The sequence below is a fragment of the Octopus bimaculoides genome, chromosome 21, assembly GCF_046866305.1.
Source record: "Octopus bimaculoides isolate indiv1 chromosome 21, ASM4686630v1, whole genome shotgun sequence".
Taxonomy (NCBI): Eukaryota; Metazoa; Mollusca; class Cephalopoda; order Octopoda; family Octopodidae; genus Octopus; species Octopus bimaculoides.
This window is the reverse complement of record NC_142948.1, coordinates 24,653,829-24,668,828: the sequence shown is the minus strand read 5'-3', so window position 1 is coordinate 24,668,828 and position 15,000 is coordinate 24,653,829. Positions and strand designations below refer to the sequence as shown.

The following is a 15,000-nucleotide window of genomic DNA, read 5'->3' as shown; positions in this document are numbered from 1 at the left end:
GACAGATTTTTACTTGGCAACTTCACAATTACCTCTTTCACTGATGTAGCTAAGCAGACTATATCTTCAGTTATCTTCTGTTGCTTGTTTCAGTTGCTGGATTGTGTCCACGCTGGGCTGACGCCTTGAAGGGCTTTGATCAGACAAATCAGCCCCACCACCACCACCCCACCTCCCGGTACCTATTTTTTTAAAGTCTGGTCCTTATTCCATCTGTCCCTTTTGCAGAACCATTATATTACAACAGCAGTTCTCAGCCAGGGTCTTCATGGCCCTTGTGGGGTCCATATAAGATTTTGCAGCCAAAATGTATTCATTTATTCTTTTACATGTTTCAGTCATTTGACTGTGGCCATGCTGGAGCACCACCTTTAGTCGAGCAAATCAACCCCAAGACTTATTCTTTGTAAGCCTAGTACTTATTCTATCGGTCCCTTTTGCCGGTAGAAGACACCAGTCCAAGGTGCCACATTGTGGGATTGAACCTGAAATTGCATGATTGCAAAGCAAACTTCTTAATCACACAGCCAATCTGTGTGTGTGTGTGTGTGTGTGTGTGTGTGTGTGTGTGTGTGTGTGTGTGTGTGTATGTGTGTGTGTGTGTCTCTCTCTCTCTCTCTCTCACTCTCTCTCTCTCTCTCTCTCTCTCTCTCTCACTCTCTCTCTCTCTCTCTCTCTCCCTCTTTCTATATATATATATATATATATATAACTTTTATAAGTAATATTCTAAAAGAAATATTCTAAAAGAATATATAACTGAACTTATGTTGAGTGCTCAATTATCTTGAGCAAATAAATGTGTATATATGTGTTTTTATATCATTAATAAATTCGTAGAACTCATCAATAATATATTCAGGAAAACAATATTTATTTAATATTTTGAAAGATATACATCCAACATAACATGGTAACATAATAAATTTAAAAGTTTAAAACATAAATATACGGAATATAAATATGAATACATATAAAAATCTAAAAATAGATATATATATGCGTATAAAAATTTATGTATAAAAATTTATGTATAAAGAAGCATGAATATTATAAATTCTAAAATATAAAATATAAAATATTTTAGGTTTCTTTATATTTTATATTTTAGAATTTATAATATTCATGCTTCTTTATACATAAATTTTTATACATAAATTTTTATACGCATATATATTTAAACATATATATATCTATTTTTAGATTTTTATATGTATTCATATTTATATTCCGTATATTTATGTTTTAAACTTTTAAATTTATTATGTTACCATGTTATGTTGGATGTATATCTTTCAAAATATTAAATATTGTTTTCCTGAATATATTATTGATGAGTTCTACGAATTTATTAATGATATAAAAACACACACACATATATATATATATATATATATATATATATATATATATATATATATATATATATATATATATATAAATCAAAGTGTACAGTATTATATGTCCATTATGGTTATCTTACCATTTGGTTTCGTACTAGGGATTCAACAGTGTTAGGTAACAATCCAATTATGTAACCCTGCACTCTTCAGAGATGGCAGTTATAGAATGAAATATGGAAACTGCTCTCTATTGTTAGAGGTGGACAGGCACATCCTATTTATGGTTGCTGCATAAAAGACAATGAAACAAACAAACCAAGGATTAAGTTAAGAGTTATGTCCATTGGCACCAAGACATCTCTGGGGTGTTGCAAGGCAACAAGAGTTTTCTGGAAAAGAATATCTGGAAAATGTATGCATTTTTAAGGTTGGTGTTCTTGAAGAAATGGAATGTGTAGAAGCGTGCAGCGTTTTCAGGGATGGGAGGTTTACCCAAAAGCCACATACATAACTCTTAACTTAACCCTTGCTTGCTTCTTTTCGTCATCTTTATCACAGCAACCACAAGCCAGATATGTCTGTCCACCTCCAACAATAGTGAGCAGTCACCATATTTCATTCCATAACTGCCATCTCTGTAAAATGGTTGGCATTAAGAAGGGCATCCAGCTGTAGACGCCATGTCACAACAGACAACTGTAGTCTGGACAGCACCCCAGCTCACCAGCTCCATGTCAAACCATCCAGCCCATACCAGCATGGAAAACGGACATTGAATGATGATGATGATGCTACACACGCACACAATGAGAGAATCTGACATCTTCACTATCATCATTTTTATGTTCATTTTTACCATCCTTGCATGGGTCGGCTGAGTCCTCTTCAACACAGCATCTTACCCCTTGTTGCAACCTTTGCCATCCCTTTTATGAGGCTCAACTTCTTGAGATCTGCTCCCACTGCTAATCTCAGATAAATGGTCCATCCCTATCCCGAATTCTTCAGAATCCTCTTGTCCTCTTACATAACTACTTATCACACACACACACACACACACACACACACACACACACACGCACGCACGCACGCACACACACACGCACACACACACATACACACGCACATACACACACACACACACACACACACACATGCACACACATACATGCACACACACTGTTCCATTGTTGGTAAAATCAAGTAGTTGAAGCAGTCCATATAGTGAGAGATAAGAATCATTAAATAATGACAAGATTAAATTGTGAACTCCACTAAGTTTCACGCTCTGATAGTACAATAATCAGACAAACTTGTATGGTGTGCCATGAATTGTCCTGCAATCATTCAAGCTCAAAATAAATAAACCACACACAGGCATAGGAGTGGCTGTGTGGTAAGTAGCTTACTTACCAACCACATGGTTCCGGGTTCAGTCCCACTGCGTGGCATCTTGGGCAAGTGTTTTCTACTATAGCCTCGGGCCGACCAAAGCCTTGTGAGTGGATTTGGTAAACGGAAACTGAAAGAAGCCTGTCGTATATATGTATGTATATGTATGTGTGTGTGTTTGTGTGTCTGTGTTTGTCCCCCTAGCATTGCTTGACAACCAATGCTGGTATGTTTATGTCCCCATCACTTAGCGGTTCGGCAAAAGAGACCGATAGAATAAGTACTAGGCTTACAAAGAATAAGTCCTGGGGTCGATATGCTCGACTAAAAGGCGGTGCTCCAGCATGGCCGCAGTCAAATGACTGAAACAAGTAAAAGAGTAAAAGAGTACTTCATTAGTTTTTTTTTACCTCTCTGTCTTTCTCTATCTATTTCTCTGCCATTATCTACTAATCTATCTATATTACCTATCTCAATTGTCTCTGTCAACCTTCTACTTTCACTACTTTATCTCTTTATCTCTCTATCTAAAACAGTCCTGTCCATCAATCTATCTACCTATTTGTATATCTATTTCCTTATCAGCTAGCAATCCACATCTCTCTCCCTCTCTCTCTTTTATTATCTACGTCATTATGTTTTCCTGCTTGTTCAACCCATCCTTTATCTTTCCTTCTCTTTATCTCTCCATCCTTCTCTCATTTTCTCTTTTATATACATACATATGCATCAGGTGAGTGGCTTTGATAGCAATGCCACTCACTTGATGACATGTCAGCACACAGCTGCTCCTGGGTTACATTTATTTACATAACTAGCATATCCATGTCATGAAAAATGCCAACAGTTTTATTGATGACAGAAAGTGGTGCATCAACACAATGGGAAAACCACTAATAAATGTCATCACTCTAGCAATCTCGTGATGATCTCATGTACCCTGATACAAAAGTACTGCAGTTGGCAAAATTGATGAGGATCAAGTCCATAATTATGAAACACCTGCTTAGATGGTCAAGTCATCTTGTCCATTTAGAGGGCATCTACATGCCAAAACAGGTGTTATATGATGAACGGAAGCAAGGAAAATGACCCCAGTACATGCCAAAGAAGCATTTCAACGACAGTCTTAAAAACACACTTTAAAATATCCGGTACTAGCCATATATATATATATAATTGTTAAACAGGACATCAAGCATTAAGGCAAGGTAAACATCTCAAGTCATATACAATATTATTATAGGAAGAAATTCAAAATCTTACACCTCCCATCTCTACCCTCAAGTGCCAGGGTATACTCACAAGGAGCAGAGATCAGAGCATAAATGGGATTGTAGAATAAGGAAGAATGAGGTGGCAATTGCCAAGGTATGTCTTCAAAGTAATGTTGGCACTCCGTCGCTTACGACGTTGAGGGTTCCAGTTGATCCGATCAGCGGAACAGCCTGCTCGTGAAATTAATGTGCAAGTGGCTGAGCACTCCAAAGACACGTGTACCCTTAACATAGTTCTCGGGGATATTCAGCGTGACACAGTGTGACAAGGCTGACCCTTTGAATTACAGGCACAACAGAAACAGGAAGTAAGAGTGAGAGAAAGTTGTGGTGGAAGAGTACAGCAGGGTTCGCCACCATCCCCTGCCGGAGCCTCGTGGAGCTTTAGGTGTTTTTCACTCAATAAACACTCACAACTCCCGGTCTGGGAATCGAAACCGCGATCCTATGACCGTGAGTCCGCTGCCCTACCCACTGGGCCATTGCGCCTCCACCCAGTCTTCAAAGTAAGGAGGTTATAATATACGTGGCCAGGTATTGCTAAGAAGGCATGAGTAGGGAGGGAAGATGGAGGTTGCAGTGCCTGGTGAGAACCTGGGTATAAAGAGTAGGGAGCAGGGTAGTGAGGGTAGGAATGGGAAGTGAGCGATAATCAGAGTGTATGAAGAGGAAATGTGCGGAAGAGAAAAGATGCAGTTTGAAAGAGGAGATGTAGTTTAGTTTGCCGGGGTAGGGTGTGGGAAAATTTTATTGTTACACGTGGGTGGGACACAACACTTGTAGAACTCAGTTTCACTGATATGGATGGATCTTCTCTAGAACCTCATATCTGCTAGATATTTCAGTCCATTGCCATTTCCTCTGTGAGCCTCAATATCCTGAGATCAGTTTTCACCACTTCAGCCCATGTCTTCTTGGGTCTCCCTCTTTCATAGGAACCATCCACTTTCAGTGACTGGCACTTCTTTATACTGCTGTCTTCATTTAGATGTGTATATGAATACATGTGAGTATCTGTGTGTTTGTTTGCATATGTCCTTTCTCAAAATATCACACTTTGAGTGAGGAATTGCAAATGAAAGTAATGATGTTGTCATTTCTCCCGTCAACAAATCATTGACTGCTTTTGCATCTTGGAAGATGTGTAAAATAACGGCTCCATTACTTGCAAAACAAACAAAAACAAGTGAAAGGCATTCAGCTGTAAAACAGTACCATGATAATAGACCTTTCTAAAACATCATAGGATGGTAAAACAGGATTAAAACTAATAGATAAACCCGTGCACACACACACATAATATATATAATATAGAAGGGGGTACCCAAAAGTAACCGGAAATGTTATCAGTGGGACATGCACATTGTAGTTCAGATTATCTCTGCTAGCAGTCACTTGATGCAACTCTCGGGCAACAGTCTGCTGACCAGCAGTGTCCAGTGGGGGTCATACTACCATGTGATGTGTCTTTGTTTTGCAGTGCTTCTTCCCTGTTCATCGATTTTTGTGATGGCTGAAATGAAGGAACAATGTGCTTCTATGAAATTCTGTTTTCTGCTGGGGAAAACAGTGGCTGAAACAGTTGTCATGCTTCAAACAGCTTACAAGGCTGCTGCCATGAGTGAAACACAAGTCTAGGAGTGGATTTCATGCTTTAGGAATGATCTCTTGTCACTTGAGGACCAATCTCAAACAGGGTGACCGTCAACCTCCCAAATGAATGAAAACATCATGAAATTCATGAACTGATCTGGGAGGACTGTCACCAAACAATTAACACACTTGTTATGACTGGTGTGTCCTAGAACTCCTGCCAATGAATTTTGAGTGAGGAATTGCAAATGAAAGAGCTTCAACAAAATTTGTGCCTTGCTTGCTTATGGAAGATCAAAAGCAGTTACAACTGAATGCATGTTATCAACTGAAAGAACAGTTGAAAGTTGGTCTGGACCTTTTTTCAAAGGTCATCACTGGTGACAAAAGCTGCTGCTATGGAATTTGCAGATGTGGAAGAGGTGAAGACAAAAAAACAACAGAGGCATTAAAAGGCATTATTTTGCAAGAGTTCCAGTACTGCTCCAAATAATGGAAAACATGCCTGGACCAATGCATTGCTTCAAATGGAGAATATTTTGAAGGCGATAAAAGTATGAACATGTAAAACCAAGTGAATAAAATGATATTGCAAAATTCCAGTTTCTTTTGGGTATCCCCTTGTATATGCTGTATATTGAAACCAATATTTCCTTACTTTGGGAGGGTTGTTCTGTCAAAGAATACACACACACATGTCGTAGTTCACTTCCGTTTTATTGTTACCTGAACAATTAATTATTGATTAGTTTGTCATAATTTGCATTTTTGTCATACATCTGTGTCTATTTCAATGTAGAATGGGAAATCATTGAAAAAGCCTCAATAGAAGAACATAAAAAATAATAATTGAGGTGACACAGAAAACAATAATTGATTGATTAACTGATTCGTTAAGAATAACACTGATGTGCACTACAGCCAGAATGTGTGATTTTATTAGCATAATAATTCAATAATAACTCTCCCATTACCATATGTATAGATGCATTTGTGTGTGTTTATGTATATGTTGTTGTTGTTGGCACTCCGTCGCTTACGACGTCGAGGGTTCCAGTTGATGCGATCAACGGAACAGCTTGCTCGTGAAATTAACGTGCAAGTGACTGAGCACTCCACAGACACGTGTACCCTTAACGTAGTTCTCGGGGACATTCAGCGTAACACAGAGTGGGACAAGGCTGACCCTTTGAATTACATGCACAACAGAAACAGGAAGTAAGAGTGAGAGAAAGTTGTGATGAAAGAGTACAGCAGGGTTTCGCCACCATCCCCTGCCAGAGCCTCGTGGAGCCTTAGGTGTTTTCGCTCAATAAACACTCACAACGCCCTGTCTGGGAATCGAAACCACGATCCTATGACTGTGAGTCCACTGCCCTAACCACTGGGCCATTGCATCTCCACGGGAGATTGGTAACCATCTGAATATTGGAAAAGAGTTACCTGTATCACAATGATTCATTGTAGGTGTCAAAATGCTCGTATCATGACTCCAGTTAAATGGTCTTTGAATGTAGTAAAGGCTTTAAGATGTGATATGGACATCATGAAAATCAAGTTTCCCAAACTTCAATGGTCTTTGGTTGTGTCTCCAGTTAGGGTGATGTCATGCTTCCCTGCATCTTTGAACAGGGCCTTAGGCTCAATTCAGACATCTATGTGACGCTGCTAGAGACTGCAGTCAAACTATCACTGGAGAGGGTTGCTACTGGAAAGCCATATGTGTGGTATCAGGATTTGACTCCTTGCCATACCTCCGGGGAATTTCTATGACTTCCCTAGCCCCAATTTCTGGCCTCCCAATTCCCCTGATTGTAACGCCATGGATTACTATGTATGGAGCATGGTTGAGAAACACACCAATCACCTGCAACAAAAAGGCCTAGCTGGTAGCCAAGGTCAAGGAGATATTTGAAGATCTTCCCAGGGGCACAGTGAGGAACACATGTACTAGATATCGGAGCTGTATTGAGGCCTTAGTGGAAGCTGTAAGTGGCTATGTAGAGTAAACTGTTATCTTCTAGTCATAATCTAGATGATATTTTTTTGATTCTTTTAAATACTTTCATTTTTGGATGGGATACTCTTTTACTTGTTTCAGGCATTTGAATGTGGCCATGCTGGAGCACCACCTTTAGTTGAGCAAATCGACCCCAGGACTTATTCTTTGTAAGCCTAGTACTTATTCTATCGGTCTCTTTTGCCGAACTGCTAAGTTACGGGGACGTAAACACACCAGCATCGGTTGTCAAGCGATGTTGGGGGGACAAACACAGACACACAAACATGCACACACACATACATCATCATCATCATCATCATCGTTTAACGTCCGCTTTCCATGCTAGCATGGGTTGGACGATTTGACTGAGGACTGGTGAAACCGGATGGCAACACCAGGCTCCAGTCTGATTTGGCAGAGTTTCTACAGCTGGATGCCCTTCCTAACGCCAACCACTCAGAGAGTGTAGTGGGTGCTTTTACGTGTCACCCGCACGAAAACGGCCACGCTCGAAATGGTGTCTTTTATGTGCCACCCGCACAAGCCAGTCCAGGGGCACTGGCAACGATCTCGCTCGAAAATCCTACAGGAGCCAGTCAGGCGGTACTGGCAACGGCCACGCTCAAAATGGTGCATCTCATGTGCCACCCGCACAAGAACCAGTCCAGGGGCACTGGCAACGATCTTACTTGGCTTGCCGGGTCTTCTCACGCACAGCCCATTTCCAAAGGTCTCGGTCCGTAGTCATCGCCTCGGTGAGGCCCAATGTACGAAGGTCTTGCCTCACCACCTCAGCCCAGGTCTTCCTGGGCCTACCTCTTCCACGGGTTCCCTCAACTGTTAGGGTGTGGCACTTTTTCACGCAGCTATCCTCCTCCATTCTCACCACATGTCCAAACCAGCGCAATCGTCTCTCTTGCACGCCACAACTGATGCTTCTAATGTTCAGCTTTTCTCTCAAGATACTTACACTCTGACGGGTATTCACATTGACATTACACATCCAACGGAGCATACTGGCTTCATTCCTTGCGAGCTTACGTATGTCCTCAGCAGTTACAGCCCATGTTTCACTGCCATGTAGCATGGTTGTTCGTACGCATGCGTCATACAGTCTGCCTTTTACTCTGAGTGAGAGTCCCTTTGTCGCCAGCAGGGGTAAGAGCTCTCTAAACTTTGCCCAGGCTATTCTTATTCTAGCAGCTACACTTTCAGCGCACCCACCCCCACTACTAACTTGGTCGCCCAGATAGCGGAAGCTATCGACTACCTCTAGTTTTTCACCCTGGAATGAGATAGAAGTTGTTTCCTGTTTGTTTGCAGTCTTTATTGCACCTGAACATCTGCCACAAACAAAAACTAACTTGCTAGTTAACCTGCCTTTGATGTTGCTGCACCTCTTATGTGTCCATAGCTTGCACCGGGTACATCTTATAGAGTTACTACCTACTCCTTTTCTACATACTGAGCAGGGCCATCTACCTGAAGGGGTTTGTGTTTTATCTACCTTCCTACTTATTAGGATTTTGGTTTTAGCTAGGTTGACTCTAAGGCCCTTCAGTTCTAGACCTTGCTTCCACACCTGAAACTTCTCCTCTAGTTCTGATAGTGACTCCGCAATTAGGGCAAGGTCATCAGCATAGAGGAGCTCCCAGGGGCAACCTGTCTTGAACTCCTCTGTGATTGCCTGGAGGACTATGGTAAATAATAGGGGGCTGAGGACGGAACCTTGGTGGACCCCTACCTCTACCCGGAATTCATTGCTGTACTCATTTCCAACCCTCACCTTACTGGCCGCATCTCTGTACATGGCTCGCACAGCTCTCACTAGCCATTCTTCTATCCCAAGTTTCCTCATTGACCACCAGATAAGGGATCGGGGGACCCTGTCAAAGGCTTTCTCCATGTCAACGAAAGCCAGGTACAGAGGTTTATCCTTGGCTAGGTATTTCTCTTGCAACTGTCTCACTAGAAATAAGGCATCAGTAGTGCTTTTACCTGGCACGAACCCAAACTGCATCTCATCTAAATTGATTCGCTCCCTAATTAGTTGGGCTATGACCCTCTCTGTAACTTTCATAACCTGATCTAACAGCTTGATGCCTCTGTAATTATTTGTATCTAAAGCGTCCCCTTTACCTTTGTAGCAGTTGACTATGATGCTGCTACACCAGTCATAGGGTATGACTCCTTCGTGTATCACCTGGTTCGTAATACGGGTGACTAGGCTATAGCCAACACTGCCAGATATTTTGAGCATCTCTGCAGTGATTCCTGATGGGCCGGGGGCTTTCCCGGTCTTCATACTCTTAATTGCTTTATCTACCCTGGTACTATCAACTCGGATAGCTGGTCCCTCTATTGGGTCGACATAAGGCAGGCTCTCTTTCTCCCATTCATTCTCTTTATTAAGCAATCTATCGTAGTGGCATCTCCAGACCTCTTTCTTTGCATCCTCATTTAATGCAAGCGTACCATCATCCATGCGAACACATTTCTCTCCTACAACATCACTATTCTCTCTCCTACACTGTCTTGCAACCCGAAATACCTCGAGTCTTTGGTCCTCACGGCGCAGAACATTGGCAAATCTTTCCTTATCTGCTTCCCCTCTGGCTAAATAAACCTGTCGCCTAGCCTCCCTTCTGGCACATTGGTACAATTCCCTGCTACCACCGTTCTTCCAGTCCTTCCAAGCTTGTTTCTTTTGTCTAATAGCCCTGTCTACCTCCTTGTTCCACCACCACGTTACTCTGGGTTGGGAGGGGACCTTACACCACCCACAAATCTGGTCGGTGGCTTTCAACAGGTTGTCCCGCAGAAATCTCCAATTGTCTTCCACGTTGTATGATGCTATATCCCCTTCTATTTCGTTAAATGCTTCAAGTAACTTGTCTCTAAGTCTCTGTCCGTTTGCAGGGTCTTTAAGCTTCCACACCCTTCTTCTCCAAGCCTGTCTAATTCTGGGCACCCATTTTGCCTTGATCCCAAAGTCGCTAACTACTAATCTATGTTGTGGGGTACATTCTTCGCCAGGGTAGGTTTTGGCATTTATAAGCCGCCCTCTTTCCCTATTTCTGGCGAGGATGTAGTCGATTTGGCTAGAGTGTCTGCCGGAGCGGTAGGTGACTAGGTGACTGGCAGGTTTCCTGAAGTTGGTATTGCAGACCATAAGATTGGTTGCATCACAGAACTATACATATATATATATATATATATATATATATATATATATATATATATATATATATATATATATATATATATATATATATATATATAGGACAGGCTTCTTTCAGTTTCCGTCTACCAAATCCACTCACAAGGCTTTGATCGGCCCGAGGCCATAGTAGAAGACACTTATCCAAGATGCCATGCAATGGGACTGAACCCAGAACCATGTGGTTCGTAAGCAAGCTACTTACCACACAGCCACTCCTACGCCTATTGTGTTTTTTTTTTTCCTTTCAAGCAAACCAGTAAATTTAGCCCAAACAACCTGTACATATGAAATACAGCTTCATGTGGACTCTGGTGTAGGGGAAATCCTGCATTGAGTGAGGAGATGCTGTAAGAATGGATTGCTTCCCAACCAATTTTGTCTTAGATTTAGACCTATTGTGCAACACCTGAGGTATGTCTCTTCTGCTATAGTACCAGACAGACGGAAGCTTTGTAAATAAATATGGTAATCAAAAGCTGAAAGACCATTATGTGAGTGTGAATGTGTGTGTGTGTATGTGTGTGTGCATGTGTGTGTGTATGTGTGTGTGCATGTGTGTCTGTGTGTGTGTGTGTGTGTGTGTGTATGTGTGTGTATACAGGGTACAGTGAGTAAACTGTCCTCTAAACAAGTGGACAATGTATGGTCAGCAACTATAACAATTTATTGGTGTCAAAGGTTGCACCCTTTCTCCCATATCAAAGTTACAAGGAAATCCAATAAGCTGAAGATTTCTGTACAGCTCACAGTTAGCAACTTAGGTTGCTACTAATGTGAATAAAAATCCAGATTGAGGGAGTGGAATGCGTAAAATGCAGTCTATGTACATTCATTTGTTACACCGGAGGATCAATTAGCTAAGAAGCATATGAAACCTAGATTTTACTTGTTCCACTTCCTCAATTTGGACATATATATATATGTATGTATGTATGTATATATATATATATATATATATATATATATATATATATATATATATATATATATATATATATATATATATATATATACAGGGTGCGGTGAACAAATTGTCGTCTAAATTAAACGAAAATGAAAATAATACTGACATCTCATTTTAACAGATAAATTTACCAAAATTACATAAACATATCTTTATTCAATAGAATCGCCATTGGCTTCAACCATATGGCCTCCAGATCGTAATGGAACCTCTTGCAGCTCTCCTGGGTGATCTTCTTGTTTAAGTTGATGAATGCTGCCATAATCCTTGCCTTCAGTTCATCTTTGGTATTACAAGGAGTTTTGTTGGTCGCTCACTCAACTGTGCACGTTAATTTCACGAGCAGGCTGTTCCGTTGATTGGATCAACTGGAACCCTTGACATCATAAGCGACAGAGTGCCAACAACAACAAACCAATCTTCCATGTCCGCTAACTTTTACTCTACTACAACTTTAATCTTTAATCTCTGCGACGGCTTTGACAATTCACCAATATACATCAAGCTGTTCCTGAAAAAAGGAAGCATGAAATATCATGAAATTTAAGCCAAACTTCCTGTACAAAATGGTACAGACATATGACTGCACGTTGCATTCTATGAAAGAGAGTACCATGTTCTCTGATTCTGCATCCAGGGGTTGGGTTTCGGAGGGGGGGGGGGGCGTGTGACAATTTTGGGGTAATTTCTCGGTATTGATAACTCACCCTCATTTTCCGCTCTCCCTTCTTTCTGGCTGTTAGTTGCAGAGAGAATGAATAGCAACTCAGCTGATTGTGTGTGTGTGTATACATACATAAGTATGTGACACTGAAACCCACAGTTTTACACCCATCTACCCCCCCCCCCACCACCACCATCGCTTTCTACCTTGTCTCTTTCGTTTTCTATTAATTTTTTTTTGCATTCTTTTGCCTTTTCCTTTCTTTTCTTCTTTTCCTTTCATCTTTTTAGGGCATTCTTTGTTGGTGTGTGTGTGTGTGTGTGCGTGTGTATGCAAATATAGATATATATATATATATATATATATGTTTGTGTGAATATGTGTGTTATGTGAGTGTGTGTGTGTACGTATGTGTGTACGTGTGCGTGAGTGTATATAAGTTTGTTTTACTATGTGTTATCTATGTGTGCGTGTGTGTGTGTCTGTATGTATATGTATACATGTGTGTGTGACTATGTATGTTTGTGTGTATATATATGTTTGTGTGTATATATGTGTATGTGTGAATGCACGCATGTATATATACATGTGTGTATGTACGTGTGTGTGTTTGTGAATTGACTTTGGTATTTCTACCACACACCCACACATTCCCCTGTCACCCCCTCCATCCCCCTCCTCCCCCCCCCTCCATCCCCCCCTCCATCCCCCCCCACCACCTCATACTGCTGGCTTGCAACTTGCTTCTCTTTAAATGTATTGTCATAGGTATGCATGCTTGTGTGCATGTGCGTGTGTGTGTGTGTGTGTGTGTGCATGTGTGTGTGTGTGTGTGTGCTTATATGCTTATATATATGGGGGAATATCTTCCACTTTTTTCTTCTTTTCTTCCTTTCGAGACTAATCCTAGTCACATTTCTGTGTGTGTGTGTGTGTGTGTGTGTGTGTGTGTGTTTGAGGTTGTATATTGTATGTGTGCGTGCGCGTGTGTGTGTGTGTGTGTGTGTGTGTGTGTGTGTGTCTATTTGTCACTCTTTCTCCTTTACTGTCTGGCCTCCTCCACTGACCCTGGTCCAACAACTAGTTGGTGATCTCAGCCAAATGCTGAAACGTCCTTTTCTATCTGTCATTATGACAGGCTTCTTTCAGTTTCCATTTATCAAATCCACTCACAAGACTTTTGGTCTGCTCAAGGCTATGGTGGAAGACACTTGCCCAAGGTGTCACACAGTGAAACTGAACTTGGAACCATGCGGTTGGGAAACAAACTTCTTACCACACAGCTACATCAACACACACACACACACACACACACACACACCAAATCACACAAAAGACTCTAACCTGAACTGGGCGTGTATGTGTTGTAGTTCAGTTGAGAACAATGAGAAAGTATTTCTGTCAGAGTGTGTGGGTTGCCTTTTCATAAGTTGTTGTATTTAGGTCGACTTACCTCTAGATCCACACGACTGAGTGGAAGTGATTGTGGGAGTGAGTCTGCTCCATGCTTCACTGAAACAAATAATCTTTGACTTTGATAAACCATTACATTGGCTTTTGTTGTTGTGCAAGTGTGGGTGTGTGCTAAAAGTTTGCTTCACACCCTATGGCACAGCACTACTCCAAAGCTTTGTGAATGGATTTGGTAGATGGAAACTGAAAGAAGCCCATGACATGTATATATGAATATGTATATGCATATGTGTGTATGTATATATATACACACACACATGCATGCACACACACACACACACACACGCACACACACACACACACATACATATAGGTGCAGGTGTGGCCAAGAGGTAAGAAGTTCACTTCCTAACCACATGGTTCCATGTTCAGTCCCACTGCATGGTACCTTAGGCTGTTTTCCACTATAGCACCAGGCCAAGCAAAGCTTTGTGAGTAGATGTAGCAGACGGAAACTGAAAGAAGCTCATCATATGTATATATATATATATATATATATAAATGTGTGTTCTTTTATCTTTTCCTTTTACTTGTTTCAGTGATTACACTGTGGCCATGCTGGGGTACCACCTTGAAGAACTTTAGTTGAATGAATCAACCTCAGTTCTTATGCTTTTTTAAACCCAGTACTTATTCTGTCAATATCTTTTGCCAAACTGCTAAGTTATGGGGATATAAGCATACCAACAGCAGTAGTCAGGTTGGTGGGAGACAGACACAGACACAAAGAGGAGGAGGAGGAGGGTGCATACCTCCAACTTTTCAAAATTAAAGATTCTTGATTTTTTACTTAGCACAGTTGCTCCCAAAATGCACAAACACACAAATGCACATTCTGATGTTCCTGCAATTCTAACTTTCTTCTGAAAAAGGTCCCTCATCCCTGACATTTAAGGGTTCATAGAGACAACAGTTTAGGGCTGAATCATTTTCTGGCCACAACCTGTGTCCCTTTCTCCACCCCCACCTCTGATTCTGTGCCTGTCTATTTACTTAGCTCTTCGTTTTCTTATTTCTTCAGATTGGTTCACTGCAAATACTGAAAGAGATCTCCGATAACCCTCAAGTA

The 15,000-nt window shown here is 41.1% G+C and overlaps 1 protein-coding gene across 1 annotated transcript in view; it reads left to right on the top strand.

Moving 5' to 3' along the window:
- The window catches only part of LOC106872633 (outer dynein arm-docking complex subunit 2), a 261,939-nt gene that overhangs the window by 127,248 nt on the left and 119,691 nt on the right, over positions 1–15,000 (top strand). The window contains exon 12 of the mRNA XM_089338944.1: positions 14,953–15,000. This exon is cut by the window's right edge and continues 162 nt beyond it. Within this exon, the coding sequence (XP_089195070.1) occupies positions 14,953–15,000 (48 nt within the window). The remainder of the gene's footprint in view (positions 1–14,952) is intronic.